At 38.0% G+C, this 19,726-nt stretch overlaps 2 protein-coding genes across 2 annotated transcripts; one reads left to right on the top strand and one right to left on the bottom strand.

Moving 5' to 3' along the window:
- Positions 233–2,983, bottom strand: LOC109232958 (protein RTF1 homolog). The gene is made up of 2 exons (XM_019398662.1): positions 2,855–2,983; positions 233–2,492 (listed from the first exon to the last, which is right to left on the bottom strand). The coding sequence occupies exon 2, from the start codon at positions 2,450–2,452 to the stop codon at positions 488–490; it is 1,965 nt and encodes a 654-aa protein (XP_019254207.1). The 5' UTR covers positions 2,453–2,492; positions 2,855–2,983; the 3' UTR covers positions 233–487.
- Positions 5,796–8,922, top strand: LOC109232957 (bifunctional epoxide hydrolase 2-like). The gene is made up of 4 exons (XM_019398661.1): positions 5,796–6,204; positions 7,594–7,761; positions 7,840–8,075; positions 8,289–8,922. The coding sequence occupies exons 1-4, from the start codon at positions 5,917–5,919 to the stop codon at positions 8,458–8,460; spliced, it is 864 nt and encodes a 287-aa protein (XP_019254206.1). The 5' UTR covers positions 5,796–5,916; the 3' UTR covers positions 8,461–8,922.

Raw genomic sequence — 19,726 nt, 5'->3', positions numbered from 1 at the left:
CAAAGAATCTCTGTATGCAACCAACTCCAATTTGCTCCATGCATGCCAAAATTCCTTTATTCATATTATCTTCTCCACTAGCCAAAAATTGACATAGTTCTAGGTAGAAATTATGAAATACCACCAAAAATTGGAGGATCTTTCCATTATCTTAGTTCTAGATAGAATGAAATACCACCAAACATTGAAGGATCTAGATAAGACTTTCTGTCAGCTTATGGAAGATAAATGCTCGAAATATTAGAAGTATAAGAGTGATGTTCTCAGTAAAGCTCAAAAGGCCCCTGGTAGCTACCAATAGGTCTTTTGCAATAAAAGCAAAAAGCCAAGAACAATTTCAAAATACTTGATATAACAGTTAAAAGTGCACTCTAGTTTCACAGTTTGTAAGTAAATCCCCAGTAACAACAATCCAAAGGGAAGGACAATCCAGTTGGCTTAATAACAAAAGCATAGACCAGCTTGGAAGTGGTAACAGCAGTACATCTCAAAGGAGCCCTCTCCTTCTCTTGTAGTCGCTGACACTTAAAGTTAGTGCATGTCTTCTCCCATCATTCTCAGGAACTCTACATCCAACAGTTGCTTCTATCCTCTGTTTTCGAGCCATAAATCCTGCTTGGGATCCTTGAGGCCCTCCGAACTTCTGAAGCACAGCCAATGAGATAGGCAGATCAAAATCATGTAGCGTATTTGATTCAGTTCCAAGATCAACTGGAGCAATAGTATCCACCAACTTTCCAGCACCTGCTGCAGCCTGCAAGGCTGCTGCTGTAGCTGCCATTCCTCCGTCGGCAATACCACCAGCCCCATTATTATCTACAACTGCCAATGCAGCAGCAGCTTCACCATTTGATGCACCTTCTGCTGCTTCGTTAGCACTTTTTGCAAAATAATTCGTAGACCTAGTCCACCTTCTCGAAAAGGGATCATACCCAGCCTCACCAGCTTTTAACAGTTGATTCACTGGTCTGAGTTCTGATGCATTCTTGAAATTCTCGACCCTATTCTTTCGGTTCATCTCAGCCAGCCTGCGGGCCTTGTCATCTTTCTCTTGGGCCTTCCTGCTAGCCTCCAGTTCCTGCAGTCTTGCCCTAATCCTCTCAACCTCTGCCTCATCATTCTTCATTTTGGCCACTTCCATCTCCCTTCTCAAACGATCCTTCTCAGCAGCTACATTGAGTGGCCTCCATGTTGCAGATTTTTTCTGCTGCAACATCTGCTTTACAGTGTCAGCAGAGTAAACGAATGTGTTAGACTTCTGTATGGCCTCTTTTTTTTCCAACACATCTTGTTTACTGGGCATACGACCACCACTTCGTTCTACTTCCTTTACCCACTGATCAAACTCATCCCTTAGAGGAGGAGAGTCTGAAACCATAGCCATCTGCCACCTAGCGGCAGAGCTATCATTTCCCCAAACAAGATTTAGAAATTTGAATGTGGTTTTATTTTCTAGCTTGTACTGTCGATTAGGATCTGTGGCATCAACATTGCGGACAATACAGAGCCTATAGATAGGACCAGACCTTGACCTCCCAATGCCAACTCTTACAAAACAACCCACAATTAACTCATCAAAGAAGGGCTCCATAAACCATTTCGCCAGTTTTGACCGCCGAATGGTGATTTCTTTTATATCCTCAAACGTTGGCAACTGTGACTCTGGTGATTTGTCATCATCACTGTCATCCATTCCATCATCGCCTGATGAATCTCCCTCATTACTGCGTGAATCGCTTTCCCCCCTGGTAGGACTACTACCCAGGGCTGCAGCTGTAAAGCTTCTACGTTTGACCGGTGAATAACCCCTGCCTCCAGAACCTTTTCGACCTGCATCCCTCAGTTTCCAGTTACCCTCCGGATCCTGCTGTCTTGCTCGTTTTGCTCGTATCTCATTCAATGCATCATCTCTATCAGCTGCCCTGTCCAAAGCTCTTGTTGATGAGCGCATGCCACGTGAATGTGAAGGGGGTGAACTTGGTTTCCTGGGTTGGCTCCTATTCTTAATTTTTCCAGAAATTTTTTCCTGCAGACTCCTGTCAGATTTCTTCGATGCACGATCAGTCAATATCATTTCTCTATCCAGTTCCGACATCTGAGCAAGCTTTTGCCTGTCTTCTTCGTCCTTGTAAAGATCACTGCCAATAGAATCATCATCACTATCGCGCTCATCCCCATAACCATCTCCATCATCGTCACCTTCTCCGTGACTGCTACGATCATCATCTCTTTCCGGAGGGTCCAATCTCTTCTTGAGAGGCACTTGCGAACCGGAAAGCTTTCTATTCGAATACCCACGATCATCATCAGAATCATCGTCCCTGGAATCACTTCCATCGTCAGAATAAGAACTCTTGTGATGCCTTCTAGACGATGGAGGCGGGCGGTTCCTTCCACCCGTGTTCGTTCTACCGGCTGCCTCCAAGAGCAAATCAGTTAATTCTTCTTCCATGATCTTCTATTCCACTCAGCTACTTGGCAAATAACAACAACTTCAAAAACCACATGAAAGAAGCAAACTTTTAGTTAATATTTCAAAAATTACCCAAAATGAAAGCAATAAACATAATAATTAGCAGATTGACAAGGGAATACTAATTTATAAGTCAAAATCACCCAATTGAAACCCTAGGGCTGGATACAGAATACAAAATGAACAGGCAAATATAGTATGCTGATGAACCAAACAGGTAACTACCGATTCAGATCCATTCAACTCTATCAATCATTCAAAAATTCTAAATTTCTGCTCAATCAAGCCAAAAATTTAGCACTAAAATAATAGCAAAGCGAATAACAGAAACGATAACAACTAAGGGATTGAGTGAGAGAGGAAAACAAATTAGAGACATACAATTCGATACAGCCGGATTATTACGAGAACGTGGAGAAGTTCGCCGGAGGGAGATGAGAAGGAACAAATTAGGGCGCAGAGCTGAGAATGGTTGGCGAAGGCAGTTAGCGGTTCGGATTTGGATTTAGGGTCCATTTGTTGGGCTTGGGCTAAATATTTTTAAGGATTTTTTACTTCCTATACCATATATGAAAGTTTATTATAAAAAATGTGCATATTTTATATATTACCCGCCCAGTCCATATTTTACCTATAAAATTTGTACCATTCGACTATTAGACATTAAAAGAGCAGAATATTCCCTAAAAAACGCGCTAAAATTAAGGATAGAATCTTGGTGATAATTGATTCTACATTAAATTCAATTTTTAAAAAGGGAAAGGAGATTTCTCATCTGCGTTTTTTTCTCCAGAACTACAATTCAAATTCTGGAAAAAAAAAAAAGAACGAACAGCTCCTAAAAATAAGAACGGATTCAACTACTAAGAGTTTCGACGAGCTGAATTCAAATTGTAGAATTCAAAATTTTCGAGTTTCAACAACTCAAAGTTGAAAAAATCTGTTCTTCGTCGTTGCTTCTATCAAATTATCGATCAGATATATCTCTTCTTCATCTTTTCTTCTTTCAATCTAGAAATCCAAAAAAAAACATCAACATCAACAATAAATCATGTCCAAAATCGCAATCATGCTACAATTTAATGGGGATTGGGATAATTATGGCAGATTTAGAGATTTTGAAGTTGATGTCATTGTGGTAGATGAGAATGCAAGCTACAGTATCCTGATTTCTACAATTGCAGAACAAGTATCAATTGATACTACAGAAAAAACTGTAGAAATCAAATACATCGTGAAATCAAATAGTAGATTGTATATAATTTGTAGACAAATTGTAGTTAATTTGTAGATTGTAGATAATTTGTAGATATAACTATAGATACGTTGTAGATAAATTGTAGATAAACTATTTTATGATTGTAAATATTTTTATTGTTGTTTGTTATGTAATTCTAGGTGATGGCTTCAACAGATCATATCCATACTGTAATAGATGGTGTGAAGCGGTATATGAATCCTACATTATAACTACTATTAACTACAAAAACTCTACAATTATGTATAAAACCAGTTCTACAATTCAAACAAATTTACCTACAGTTTACCTACAGTGAATGTACAAATTACCTACAGTTTAAGTACCTAATATAAGAATAACTACAATTTACCTACAGTTACAGGGCAAACAGGAAACACATCATCCACAATCATGTCTACATTATATCTACATTTTAGACTACAATTAATCTTGGAATGTTCTACATAAACTACAAACTAACTACAATTACACTACAAACAGTAAATCTAGGTGAGAGCTTAAACAGATCATATCCATTACACTAAATCTACAATTACACTACAATTACACTGCAATTACACTACAGACAGTAAATCTAGGTGAGGGCTTCAACAGTCAGTATTTCTAAGTCGTTTGGAGAAGTTGTCGGCAGCTTTTCATATTAGTCTCTTTACCAATAAATTTCTCATTTTTGACTTTTCCAGAAGAGGAAATTTTGTTTGGTACCCAAAAAAAAACTACTACTAAAGTGTATCTGTTTTCATTGTTTTGCTAGTTCGTGGCGTATTAAAAATGTTTGTTGCAACTTTTGATTTCATGTAGACTTTCAGAAAATCAGATCACATGCCACAATTGTTATAGAGGAAATTGGCACGACATTCAAATATAATGAGATTTCGCTGGCTAATGCATCTCAAGGACATCTTTCGTTGATTGATCTTGCAATCGTGGATGAAGAACAAGAAAGAATGTGGGGTATGGGTAAAAACGTGGGTGAGGGGTAAGGAGAGAGAAACGTGAGATATATGGATACCTTTAATTAAAGAGTAAAAACTGCCCATTAATTAGATATGGATACCTTTAATTAAGGAGTAAAAATAACCCATTAATTAGACCCTTAATTAAGTATGGTATAGGATTGGTAATTTGGTATACTAAGTGTAATTTACTCAAACCTTAAATATGTAGGGTAAAAAGGTTTCCTATGTGGTATAGGAATGTAAAAATTCCTATTTTTAAAAGGTTTAAAATTGGGAAATCTGTATAGCTGCCATCTAAATAATAATAGCCCGTAAATATATATTTTATTTAATGCACAAAAATTATTCATATCTTATGCATAATTAGTGTATATTTTTTTTTATCATGTAGATATAAGTGTGTTTCCATGTCATTAAATGATACCAAAATATCAACTTCTGGCTAAGATGACTTTTGCGAGTGAAATAGCAATAACAAAGTAACTTTTTGTGACAAAAAGAAAAAGAATTATGTCTTCCTTTACGCAGTTTATATTAATTAATGATCATTCGAGCAATAAACTCCAAAAATAATTGTACCTAATAATTATCATTAGGACAAGAATTTCATGGGACGCATAGCGGTATTAGTGACTAGATGGCCAATCAAATTAATTCAACTATTCTCTAGTAATTACTTGATATTTATAGTTAGTTAGGTGTATTTGGTAGATCAAATCATTTTTCATGAGAATACTCTTGAGAACATCATAATTGACAAAAAATTAATCTCAACTAAATAATATCCTCTATAGTTTTTTTTTATACCAATGCACCCTACTTCTTGTTGGATTTGTACTCTTTTGTCACTAATCTGTCGCTAAATAGCTCGTAGGCTAACAAAATCTCTTGATAATATGTTGCTAATTCGTCCCTAAATGGGATTAACATCAAATTTTTCTGTTTAGCTACAAAATTTATTCATCGCTAATTCCTGTTTTTAGTAGTGTTTCAAGCAATTGTCTGTCACTTTATTATTTATTTTATATCATATGGCACATGTTATCATTTTTAATCTAGTGTTAAATAAATTAGGAAGACGTTTAATTAATAATGGCATCTATAGTTACATTAATATGAAGTAGTTTCAAATCCCAAATATACGTGTTTTCTTCTTTCCCAGAAAAAGAAGAGTGAGAAAGAGTGAAAGTGAATGTGAAAGTCAACACACAAAGAGATCAGAGATGGATCAAATAGAGCACAAATTCGTGGAAGTGAATGAGCTAAAGCTCCATATAGCTGAGATTGGAAATGGGTCAAAACCAGTGGTATTGTTCTTGCATGGTTTCCCTGAGATATGGTATTCGTGGAGGCACCAGATGGTTGCTGTGGCTAATGCTGGTTTCAGAGCCATTGCACCCGATTACAGAGGTTATGGACTATCCGACCCGCCACCCGAACCCGAGAAGACCACATTCTCTGACTTCGTTAATGACTTGGTTGCTCTCCTTGATGCTCTTGGCATTTCTAAAGTCAGTACATTTGTAGTTCCATTACTATATTTGATCTGAGATTCATTTTTACACTCCTTAATTACTACTTACTTATCATTTATTGTTTTTTCTTATCTTATACTGCAAATGCATCTGCTGGAACTTTGGATTTTGAGCTGTGTTTACTAGTTGACTTAAAGATGCTCATTTTGTCTTTGTAATTTGGTTAAACTTATATTAGAGTAAATATCATATACTCTCGATTTGGTTCGAGCCGTGGAAACAACCTCTTGCATAAATGCAGGGTAAGGTTGTGTATAATAGACCCTTGTGGTCCGGTCATTCCCCGAACCCTGCACATAGCGAGAGCTTAGTGCACCGGGTTGCCCTTTATCATATACTCTCACTTTAGATGGCATTGGATAAGTTTCTTACTAAACTAACACGGCTAGGGGTTGATACAATTTTTTTTTTTTTTTTTGGCCTAAATTGGAGCTAAAAATTGATCATTCTACACCCTCATCCTTCCCATTTGTTTTTCCAGTATTAATAACGATTATTAAGAGAATACTGGAAGTTGGAACTGTATAATTTTATTGAGAAATATGTAGAGGCATATTTTGACTTTTTATGATGTACTCCCTCCGTTCACTTTTACTTGTCCACTATTGGCTTTGCACACCCCTTAAGAAAAAGTAAACGAAGTAAGTATTTTACAATTTTACCCATAATAATGATAGTATTTCTAAAAGTCTTAGGAAATGATTTGGGGAATAAATAATTAATGATAAGGGTAAAGCAGCAAAAAAAAGGTTGTCTTTCTCTTGATTTATTATAGTGGACAAATAAAAGTGAAAATATATTTTTTGTATAGTGGACAAGTAAAAGTGAACAGAGAGGTATTAGAGTAGAATAAAGTTGTAACTATGTAGAGTAAAAGTGGTTTTCATAATGCTACAGTCAAAAGCTTTCTGATCCAACAGAAATCCTGCATTGTGCCTAGCTGATATGCAGCGACAGCTAGCTGATCGTATCATTCCATAAGAAAAAGGTAATGTGAAAGGCAGATCACAGATATTCAATTGACCTTAGTTTTTGGTCTGAAAAAGTAAGAGCAGACGACATTTGGGATAATGCAGAAAAGCAAATGGGACAGATCTAGGGAGAACTGAGACAGTGAATTTGTTCTGCTGTGTTGTATGCTAAAAGATTGTTCATTGTCTGTCTGCACGAATGTACTTTGAAAGTTTCTTGGATCATCATCAGTAAGAGTGCAAAAAGTGGGAAGTTTTAAGACAGAACGCTTTGATTCGTTATGTCTAAGTCAAATAATAGGAACATCCGAACGTCTCATGTCGTTATGCAATTTCTTGTAACGTATACTTCTACTACTATTTAGATTCTCCCGCTAACAACTTAAGCTGACAGGTAACTCTAGTTGCTAAAGATTTTGGTGCTAGGCTGGCTCAGTTACTGGTTCTCTTACACCCCGAACGAGTTATAGGAGTCGTCACATTAGGTACTCCTTTTGTACCTTTAGGTCCTCGAAAATTTCTCGAGGCCTTTCCAGAAGGCTTCTATGTTTCCAGATGGCAGGTACAGTCATCTTTTTGCTAAAAACAGAATATGAAGTATGTAGTTTTTCAATTAGGTAACTTCCTTTCTCAAATTCAGGAACCAGGAAGGGCAGAAGCAGATTTTGCTAGGCTTGATGCTAAAACTGTTTTGCGCAACATATACATCCTCTTCTCCAGATGTGACATACCAATAGCAGCACCTGATCAGGAGATAATGGATTTAGTGGACTCATCAACCCCTCTACCCCCTTGGTTCTCGGACGAAGACCTTTCAGCGTATGGTGCTCTATATGAGAAATCTGGATTTCGAACTGCATTAAAGGTTCCTTATAGGTAAGAGACTTAATGCATGTACTAATTTTAGGAGATTCGATACATGAGGAATATAACAGACAGCTTATTGCCGATAAGCCAGGAAGAAGGCAATAATGGAAATACATGTTTCTGTTGTTTCCATTTTGCCATTATTGCTTTCTTGACGAGCTTATCTGTAACGACGTATTCATTACCATCAGTAAGTTTTTGAATGAACATACTATATCACAGGTCGCTCAACGAAGAGTTTAACATTTCAAACCACATAAGAAGTGGACAAGTGAAATACTTCGCTACCAATTTGGAGATAGAGTTCTTGCCGGAAGGATCCCATTTCGTTCAAGAGCAATTGCCAGACCAGGTCAATGAGCTGATACTCAAGTTTCTTAAAAGTCATTCTTAATCTGGATGTTCAGCTTCTTGGATTTTGGAACCGCAAAGAGATCTCAAATATTTCGATGAACTCTGGTGTCAACTGTGACATCCTGCATTGCAGAGGCGGATGTAGTGAACAACTAACAGGTTCAACTGAACCCATAACTTTTGACGCGGAGTAAAAATTTATATGTAAAAATTCATTAAAATTACAAAAATAGTGAATATGTACTCATAACTTTAAAAAAATAATGGGTTCAATACTAAAAACCTTAAAAGTTGAACCCATAGGATTTAAATCCTTGGTCGCTGCATTGGACGACAAAGTCTTATATGAAAATTCAAGGGCATCTAACTTTTAGTGCACTGTGTAATAAAGTTAGCCTAGATTTTGTCCAATTTTAAGAAGGATTCTACTATCTTCCTATCTCAAGGCTAGGCTTTTGTTTTGTGATCATTAGGCTTTTGTAATAAAGTTTTATTCTCTTTATGTTCTTCCTTTTTCTTCCTTGTGACTTGTGAGTTCATTGATCTTGCTTCCTACTCTAACCTTCAACTACCCTGAACATATAGATACAAACTCTTCTGAATTTTTAGTGTGTAATATTTGTTAAAATTCCAAAAATATGAAATGCCATTTGCATTGTCAGGTAACGTACTGTTGGGATATATACTATTAACCATGGATTTGGTTTAGATATAGTATTTATTATGATAATATTGTTCATTCAATTTTAATAAAGTTTTAATAGATCATATATTAGTCGGTGTCCTTTGCTTATATAGTAGATGATTTAGTGTATAGAGTTTAGCTTATACACGGAAGATTAAATCATCGGTTTTTATAAGTATAAAGTTTGAGTTCACAATCTAATGATGGAATTGGACAAACCATCAGGAATGATTGTAGCACAAGATTAAATATAATTTATCTTGATTATGGAAATGGTTAAATTTCAACTTCTTGTGCTAGTACATTTTGTATGTATTGAACGGACCAAGTAGAGATAAGTATTTTATACTGACTTAATAAAATAAACTCTCTAGCCATTAAATGTACTTATACTCTTAATCTTGATATAATTATTATTAGCTGTGTATATTATTATTGTTTTGATTTATTAAAAGGCGAGATTCTTTCGTGGGTTAATATGCCTGGTAAATTGGATAATAATAATGTACATTGGCGAAGTAATAGTTAGTTGATGGAATCCATGTCTCGGTTTAGAGATTGATGATACACCTTTATGAAAGCTTATAAGTTTTCATGTGTAAACCCGACCGGTGGATTTTGTATCCGACACATGAAATAAGTTAAGCGAAAGTCTAAAGGAAATAATCAATAAATTAAATCGTCAATAATTTAATTTAATTGATTAGTATCTGAATCTTAACATGAGGAGTTAAATAAGATTTAATGGATGAATTTCGAAATTGAATAAGGAGTGCAATTACGAATTTTTAGTGGAATAATTCGTAATTAATTATGGTGGATATTAATTTCAAAAATTATAAATTAATTCCATAATTGGAAGCCTTGTTAATTAAATTCTGTGGTCCCTGCTGTGCCTAAATAATAGAAAATAAAGGAATCCTTTTTCTGGTGGAAAAGAAAANTATGATTAAGCCCCAAAAGAACCACTTTCTTGTAGAGTTTTTATTGTAAAAGTGATAGCAAAATGCTCTTATTAGTGCTTTTCATGTTTTTCAGGTTACATACATTAGAAGAAGGCTATGGAGTGGTTTTGTATCATTTATGGAAGAAAAAGAAGCCAATCGCATCAAAGTCGCCGAGTGAACCATTTGAAATACACAAACGAGGCCTGGAGGTGAACTGACGCGGTCCCAACGTGGGCGCGGTAGGACCGCGGTGAGCTGTCAGAGGAGATTCAGAGAGGCCATTTGGCCGCGGTCCCAGCGTGGGCGCGGTAGGACCGCGACAGGCGACGAGAAATTGAAGGACTGAAGTGCAAATTCCGAAATTCTTAGCCCAAAACCCTATTTAAACAATAGAACTCGCCCAAGGGAGGCATGTAACATTATTGGAGAGTACTTTGGCAAGAAAAACAAGTGTGAGAGATCACCCAAAACATCATTATTTCTATTCTTCTTTATTTTCTTGCAATTTATGATTATGAATCTTTTAGTATTTGATTTACCCATTGTTATGAGTAGCTAAAAACCTTAATCTAACGTTTTGGTGGAACCCGTTGGGAATAACTTGGTTGTTTTATCAATATAATTAGATTTGATTGTTAATCTCTAATTGTTCATCTATGTTTTGATCGTGGAATAGTTGAAAGGGCTCTCAATTATCCGTTCCTATTTATTATGTATCTTCTTGAGAGAGAGTGCATATTTAGGTGATTGTATGAACAACATCACTCCCGGAGTATAGACGAGAGTCATAACCGAGGGTTTAAGGGTTGGATTAGAGATAACGAAACCCCGGGTGCAATCTAAGTGAACCGTATTGTGCAAGTAGCTAGCGTAGCTTGAGAAAGTGCGTCTAGTAGATTATTATAATTACTTGAGAAAGAATTATGATAGATGGAGAGTTCATGATTGTTAGAGATAGCTAAATCATAGTTATAGGACATAGACAACCAAGGAAAGTACCAACGGGGGAAACCATTGCCTTAGACTTTATTTCTACTGTTTACACATCAAGTTTAGTTAATTTTCAGCTGTTAATTACTTTCAATCTTTAGTTGTTAGAAAAATCAACCATTGTGAATCAAAAAGTTTGGGAAAACAGATTGTGTGGATTTAGTAAATCTGACAGTAGTGATTGATAGGTTAGTTCCCTGTGGTTCGACTCTGGGCAATAATACTCAGATTATATTTGCAACGCCCGCATAGTCTTTTGTGAGACTTAGTTGAGCGTGATCAAATTTTGGCGCCGTTGCCGGGGAATTAACGGTGTTATCAATTACAATAGAAAGAAATACAAAGATTCCAAGTGTAATCCGTTTTCTCTTTACCAATCTTTACATTGAAATTCTAACGGTTGAAATCTTGTGGAAAGCAGGTGTATGCCTAGAAATTCTTCGAGGACTGGAGAACTAATAGAAGGACTCTCAGACCCCGAGAAAATATTCAGGGCATTGAACTGTCCCAACAAAGGACTTCAACAAAATATCCAGACACTCCTAACAAAGAGAAACCAGCAAGTAGTGCCCAAAGGGTGATACCTGCACCCTTCCCTCAGAGACTGGTCAAGCAAAAGAAGGCAGACCAATACAAAAAGTTTATGGAGATGCTGCGTCAAATCCAGTTGAATATCCCATTGATGGATGCCTTGAGGGAGATGCCCGGTTATGCCAAGATGATGAAAGATTTAATGTGAAAGAAGTTTGATTTTCAAGATCTATCCACTGTAACTCTAACACAAACCTGCAGCGCAGTGGTGGCAAAACCGATAGCCCAAAAGATGTCCGATCCAGGTAGCTTCACTATTCCATGCACCATTGGGAGTTATGCCTTTGCAAAGGCATTATGTGATTTGGGAGCCAGCATAAATTTGATGCCGCTAGCTATATACACCAAATTGGGCATCGGCAGGGCCAGGCCGACTTCGATGCTACTCCAGCTGGCTGATCGCACTGTGAAAAGACCTACAGGTATTCTTGACGATGTGCTGGTGCAAGTGGGGAAGTTCGTGTTTCCTGTAGACTTTGTGATTCTGGACTGTCAGGTGGATGAGGAGATACCCCTTATTTTGGGGAGACCATTTTTAGCACCGGGAGAGCACTGATAGATTGTGAAACTGGGGAGCTTAAAATGAGATTGAATGATGAAGAAGTCATATTCAACGTTCAACAATCAATGAGGAGACCCAGCGAATATGCAAATTTCTCTCTAGTGGAAGCAGTTGATGTAATTCTGCAAGAGGATGATAGGGCCCTGACTGTGGGGGACCCATTGGAGGCATGCTTGACAAACTTAGACGAAATGGATGGCGAGGGGTTAGCTGAATGGGTAATGGCATTGGAATGCCGAGGATTTTGGTCAAGGGAACCTCAGTTCGAGTCCCTGGAGCTGGAGAAAAGGGTCACTCCTCCAGCCAAGCCATCAATAGAGGAACCACCCAAGTTGGAGCTGAAACCACTCCCAGATCATCTCAGGTATGCATTTCTAGGCACTGATTCGACTTTACCTGTTATTATATCATCCTGTCTGCTAGATGTGTAGGTAGAGCAGCTTTTGCAGGTACTAAAGGATAACAAGACGACCATTGGTTGGACCATGACAGATATTAAGGGCATCAGCCCTGCTTTCTGCATGCATAAGATTCTCCTACAAGAAGGGCACAGACCTTCCAGGGAACACCAGCGAAGGGTGAACCCTAACATGAAAGAAGTTGTAAAGAAAGAGGTGATCAAATGGTTAGATGCGAGAATTATTTTCCCCATCTCTGATAGTAATTGGGTCAGCCCTATCCAGTGTGTCCCGAAAAGGGGGGTATGACTGTTGTGAAAAACGACAACAATAAGTTGATCTCAACTCGTACAGTCACAGGGTGGCGAATCTGCATGGATTACAGGAAATTAAACACCGCCACCCGCAAGGACCACTTTCCCTTACCCTTCATTGATCAAATGTTGGACAGGATGGCTGGTAGATCCCACTTTTGTTTCCTAGATGGATATTCGGGGTACAATCAGATTTCAATAGCCCCCGAAGATAGAGAGAAAATATCCTTCACCTGTCCGTATGGCATCTTTGCCTTTCGGAGAATGCCCTTTGGGCTTTGTAATGCACCTGCAACTTTTCAACGGTGCATGTTAGCCATCTTTACAGATATGGTGGAGGGCATTATGGAGGTCTTTATGGATGATTTCTCCGTGGTGGGAGATTCATTCGAAGACTGTCTTCACAACTTAAGCAGAGTGCTCAAAAGATGTGTGGAGACAAACCTGGTACTAAACTGGGAGAAGTGCCATTTCATGGTACAAGAGGGGATAGTCTTGGGACATCGAGTGTCCAGAAAAGGTATTGAGGTCGACCATGCTAAGGTTGACGTGATTGAGAAGTTACCACCGCCCACTTCAGTAAAGGCGGTGAGAAGTTTCCTTGGTCACGCCGGGTTCTACCGGCGTTTCATAAAAGACTTTTCCAAAATTGCTAACCCATTATGCAAACTCATTGAAAAGGATCACCCCTTTGTGTTTTCTAATGATTGCAGGTTGGCATTTGAGGAACTGAAGAAGAAGTTGATCACTGCACCCATCATTGTTGCGCCCGACTGGGAGCAACCATTTGAGCTGATGTGTGATGCCAGCGACTATGCTATAGGAGCAGTCTTGGGGCAGAGAAAAGACAAGCTGATGCACCCGATTTACTATGCAAGCAGAACGCTAAGCGGTGCACAGCTCAATTACACAGTGACGGAGAAGGAGATGTTGGCAGTCGTGTTTGCTTTTGACAAGTTCCGATCATATCTGATTGGTTCCAAGGTAATTGTATATACTGACCATGCAGCTCTCAGGTACCTCATTGAGAAAAAGGAGTCTAAGCCGCGCCTGATTCGTTGGGTGCTGTTGTTGCAAGAATTCGACCTCGAAATCCGTGACCGTAAGGGCACAGAAAATCAAGTCGCTGATCATCTTTCATGACTTGAAGGAGCTGAAAAATCAGTCGAGGTCGAAGAAATTCTAGAAACCTTTCCAGACGAGCAGCTGCTCGCAGCCAGTCTTGAGGATGCGCCATGGTATGCAGATTTTGAAAACTACCTGGCTTGTGGTATTGTTCCTGATGACCTTTCTTCTGTCCAAAAGAAAAAGTTTTTCCGTGATAGTCGCATGTATTATTGGGATGAACCTCATCTGTTTAGAATTTGCGTTGATAACATTATCCGGAGGTGTGTCCCCGAGATAGAACAATCTTCAATTTTGCAGGCTTGTCANTTTTACTATTTAGGCTTTACCACTTCAAGTGAGTAATAGATTTACGCGTTTGACTTTAGGTACTTCCTCCATATCGGATAATTATGTAAGCTCATTAGGTGAAATACTAGTAATTGATATCGTGTACTTACTCTCCATCTGAGTATACATGTTGGATCAATGGAACTAGAGCTATTAAAAATAATGTTCACTTGACTTAAATTAACAGTATACTCTCCATCTGAGTTGGGTCTGTTTTAATTATTAGAGTGAATAATCTGGCGTTACGTATGTATGTTGCATGAGTCGTTCTTTACCCATCGAAATTGCTATTCAAGATGCATGACATATATGTGCAGTGTGTTTAAAATTTTTGTACTAAAAGGTTATATACAATTGACTGAAAATAATAGTATACTCTCCATCTGAGTTGGTTCTATTTATTTTTGGATTGTATAATTCTTGCATTATATAATATACTTTGCATGAATGATTCTTTTCCCATCGAAATTTATTATTCGAGATGCATGTATGTATATAAATATTGAATGCAGTCTGAATTTTAGTATTCAGTGTTTTGACTTATTATGATCTATTTAAAATTTTTATCTCAACTCCACAATGACTTTATGTAATTTGTCGTATTACTTGTTAAAATTTTCTTTTAGTGCTAAGACATTAATTTAAAGGATGCAATATATGTGCTTTTTGTTAGAAGGAATTTAATTCGGGTTTCTGGGCAAAATAAGAGATGGATATTTATTTTATTTTTCAAATAACTCTTGAGTTATTGAGCTTGATAAATATTTTATCTCTTGTGGTGCATGAATGCATGATCTTGTTATTGTATATTAATGTCTCTCCTGAATAGAACAATAATAGTCTACCTCATAAGAGAATATGTTCTTCAAAATTGAGTAGAACTTATCTGTGCACTTTTGTCTAAGTCATATTAATCTAGATAGGATTTCAAGTTGGTCAAGGATGGACCTTAAGGTTCATTGAAAGTAGAGGCACTACCAACTTGTAGATCCTGTTTGGAAGGAAATTTGACTAAAGGTTGTTTCCCTTCAAAAGGAAATAAAGCTAGTGATAAGCTAGAATGAATTCCTTCTGATTTGTATGGTTAAATGAGCATACTGGTGAGAGATAGTTTTGAGTATTTTTGTGACGTTCATAAATGATTACTCAAAATATTAATATATTTATTTGATGCACCGTAAGTCTTAATGAATTAAGTAAATCAAGATTTTAAGACTTGAAACGGAGAAGCACCAAGGAAATATATTAAGTTATTGCAATTTGATTGTAGTAGCGAGCACCTCTCTAAAGAGTTCTTTTGTTACTTATCACAACAAGGGATTACATCTCAATTGACTACACCGTAAATTCCATAATAGAGTGGTGTGGTAGAAAGAAGAAATAAGTCTCTTTTGGACATGGATAGATTAATGACGTGTTATTCAGATTGCCTTATTTGTTTTTGGACTATTTCCTAGAAACTGCAAATTGCATTCTAAATTTAGTTCCTTCTAAGTTAGTACCTGGGACATCTGTAGTACCTGGGACATCATGTTCAGATATAGGATTGTCCTGCATATGTGCTGAAAGGGAAAGCGGATATGTAAGTTGGAACTAAGAATGGAAGGTGCATGTTTATTGAATATCCAAAAATAAGGAAAATTGACGTTCCATTGCATTTGAGTAGTGGGAGAACGTTAATAGACATAATATGCCTTTATCGAGTGGGAGTGATGTTTGAACAGTGAACACTGTAGTGAGAAGTCACTAATATTTCAGTGCCATAAGGTAATGAAGGTAATATTAGTAGTACTTCGTCGTAGTGGGAGAATGCTAAAGAAAATCATAGTTCGTTGTACACTCTTGGGATAGTTTCAGTAACAGGATCCCTGAAGAGTTTAATACCAAACTAGATGGTTACGACAAAGCACTACTGGACAAATATTGCATCAGAAATAACTTGGCAAGATTCTTTAACAAAACCTTATTTGGTGAAGATGTTTAATAGTCATGTAAAAGAATGCCTGAGAAAGTTGTAGATGCGTGGTTATGAGTCTAAGTAGGAGATTGTTGGGGCATATACTATTAACCATGCGTTTAGATATAGTATATTCTGACAATTGTCATGGTTAAAAGTCTAAGTGGGAGATTGTTGGGATATATACTATTAACCATGGATTTGGTTTAGATATAGTATTTATTATGATAATATTGTTCATTCAATTTTAATAAAGTTTTAATAGATCATATATTAGTCGGTGTCCTTTGCTTATATAGTAGATGATTTAGTGTATAGAGTTTAGCTTATACACGGAAGATTAAATCATCGTTCTTATAAGTATAAAGTTTGAGTTCACAATCTAATGATGGAATTGGACAAACCATCAGGAATGATTGTAGCACAAGATTAAATATAATTTATCTTGATTATGGGAATGGTTAAATTTCAACTTCTTGTGCTAGTACATTTTGTATGTATTGAACGGACCAAGTAGAGATAAGTATTTTATATTGACTTAATAAAATGAACTCTCTAGCCATTAAATGTACTTATACTCTTAATCTTGATATAATTATTATTAGTTGTGTATATTATTATTATTTTGATTTATTAAAAGGCGAGATTCTTTCGTGGGTCAATATGCCTGATAAATTGGATAATAATAATGTACATTGGCGAAGTAATAGTTAGTTGATGGAATCCATTTCTCGGTTTAAAGATTGATGATACACCTTTATGAAAGCTTATAAGTTTTCATGTGTAAACCCGGCAGGTGGATTTTGTATCCGACACATGAAATAAGTTAAGCGAAAGTCTAAAGGAAATAATCAATAAATTAAATCATCAGTAATTTAATTTAATTTAATTGATTAGTATCTGAATCTTAACATGGGGAGTTAAATAAGATTTAATGGATGAATTTCGAAATTGAATAAGGAGTGCAATTACGAATTTTTAGTGGAATAATTCGTAATTAATTGTGGTGGATATTAAATACATAAGGTTTTCTACCTAGAAAGAAGAGCACATGGTGGCCGAATTTCAGCCCCTTTTCCTTAGAAATTTCGCCCAGACGAAATTACTATTTTCGAGTATTATTTGGGTAACACACCGTGGAACGTTCGGAGATCGTGATCGTGCGGGGTGTGGAGAATTCATTGAGTTGCTGTAGAATTGGAGGCTCACGTGATAAAAGGAGTTTGCTCACGCTTCAAGAGGTAACCCGTGAAATTCCGTTTATGCTAGTTGTCTAGATTACATGTGATTTTGATACTGGGATTGCTTCCGCTGCATATATTAATCCATCACGAACGACCTGAGAGATGATGTTAAACTTAAAAAATTGGTTTTAGAAATGAAATTTTTAAAGCATATTCAAAAATGTGACTTTTTGACTTATAAATGCAGAGAATGCGACTTATACATCCCATTTCATCAATTACGACTTATAAATGACATTTTTGTATAGGGTCAAATTTGACCTTAGCATCTCTACGCCAGTGGGTACGCCCAGTGAGTGTACGCCGACTAACGTAGCGGGTACGACTCGGACGTGGGGACAAAAGCGGCATCGTTTAGGACTCAGTGTCTTCACTAGGGAGACGTTACCTGTCTTTGTAACTTTTTGATTCTTTCGAGGAAGGTCTCTTATTATATAAAGGAGACCTTCGCATTGTAAAGAGGGGATTCGGATCTAATACATTTCTCTCAATTTCTGGCTTTCTCTCTCTATCTCTACCTCAAACGAACATATCTTACTGAGTTCATATTATCACTTTGCAATACTAGATCTACAACTATAATATCATCTTTGCATCTCTAGGTTTATTATATTTGATTACGATTTACCCTTTTCTTACTTTTGATTGTTTTCTAGCTTACAAAGTATATTGTTAACTTTTGAGCCAAACAATTTGGCGCCGTCTGTGGGGATTTCGAGAATCAAAACCATAGTATCCACCTAGAGATCAACCAACTACCACTCTCTACACCACACAAAAACAGTAAATGGCCGAAAATAACACAAGATCGAAAGCTATATTGGGTGTCACTACCAATCTCCTTGGCCCTCTCAACGAGGCCAGTGACGATGGCATCCTGAATGCAACCCCTAGCATCACACCGGGTGCAGAGATCTCACCTTCCCCATCCGAAGGTCTGATGATCTTGCACGAAAAAGGAGCTTCCACATCTGCGGGTACGGAAGCCCCCTCAGCGGTCAAGGAGCTACTGGAAAGATGGCTAACAAGCACTCTAAGTGGCTTGGTTGAGAGGTCACCACAAAGTAACATGGGGTGTACACCAACGGTAGGTACCACTGCTGCCGTGGGTGAACCTGAAGTTGCACTAGCGAATAACAAACCCATCGAGACACAGACCAACGATAGCACGCGAACAGCCATCCTAAAGAAGATGGAAGAAATGGAAAATGAAAACAAGGCGCTCCGCGGTCAGATGAAGGAACATCAGGAGAGGGTCGACAAGATCCCCGGTGCTCCCAAGTTGCTACCAAAACGCGACGTGGGAAGGTTTGTTGAACAACCATACACTGAAGAAGTTGCCCCTCACTCCACCCCAAAAACCTTCAAGATGCCACCCTACTTGAGGGTATATGACGGAACCACAGATCCCGAGGATCATCTGATCCACTACGTCACCGCTGTGAAGGGCAACGACCTATCGAAAGAACAGGTACCGTCGATGCTGCTGAAAAAGTTTGGCAAGACGTTGACAGGAGGGGCCTTGACATGGTACTCTCAGCTACCGGCTAAGGCAATATCAACGTTCGAGGAAATGGCGGATAAGTTCGTCACAGTCCATGCAGGCACGAAGAAAGCGGAGGCCAGGGTCAACGACATCTTCGCCGTCAGGCAAACCACAGTAGAGGGACTCAGGGACTTCCTGGCAAGGTTTAACAGGGTAAGGATGAGTCTACCAAACGTACCGGAAGGTATGGCAGTCGCCGCTTTCCAGAACGGGCTAAGCAGGGATGGTTCGAGGGCAACCAAGAAGCTGCTGAGCCGCCTCATGAAATATCCCCCTACCACATGGGAGGAAATCCACAACGCCTATTGCGCCGAGGTACGAGCGGACGAGGACGATCTTAATGGGCCGATCCAACGGCTAACAACGATACACTCAGAAACGAGGAGAGATCGACGGAACGAAGGACGACGAGAACAACTCCCCCGCTCCAACAGAGATCGACATCAGCCATACACCAGATCCTCCCATCCGCCACCAAGGCATACAGACGCGCTACAGCGACACGTCGCCCCACTCCGAAACGAAAGAGGTACGCCCCCTTTATTAACCGCCCATAACTTTTGTGTATCTCCTTCAGAAATAGTGTACGCACTAGAGAAGCTGGGCACCAAGGTGCA

The sequence above is a fragment of the Nicotiana attenuata genome, chromosome 10 (assembly GCF_001879085.1).
Source record: "Nicotiana attenuata strain UT chromosome 10, NIATTr2, whole genome shotgun sequence".
Classification (NCBI taxonomy): Eukaryota; Viridiplantae; Streptophyta; class Magnoliopsida; order Solanales; family Solanaceae; genus Nicotiana; species Nicotiana attenuata.
The sequence above is the reverse complement of the archived record's forward strand: the minus strand, read 5'-3'. Positions and strand labels throughout refer to the sequence as shown.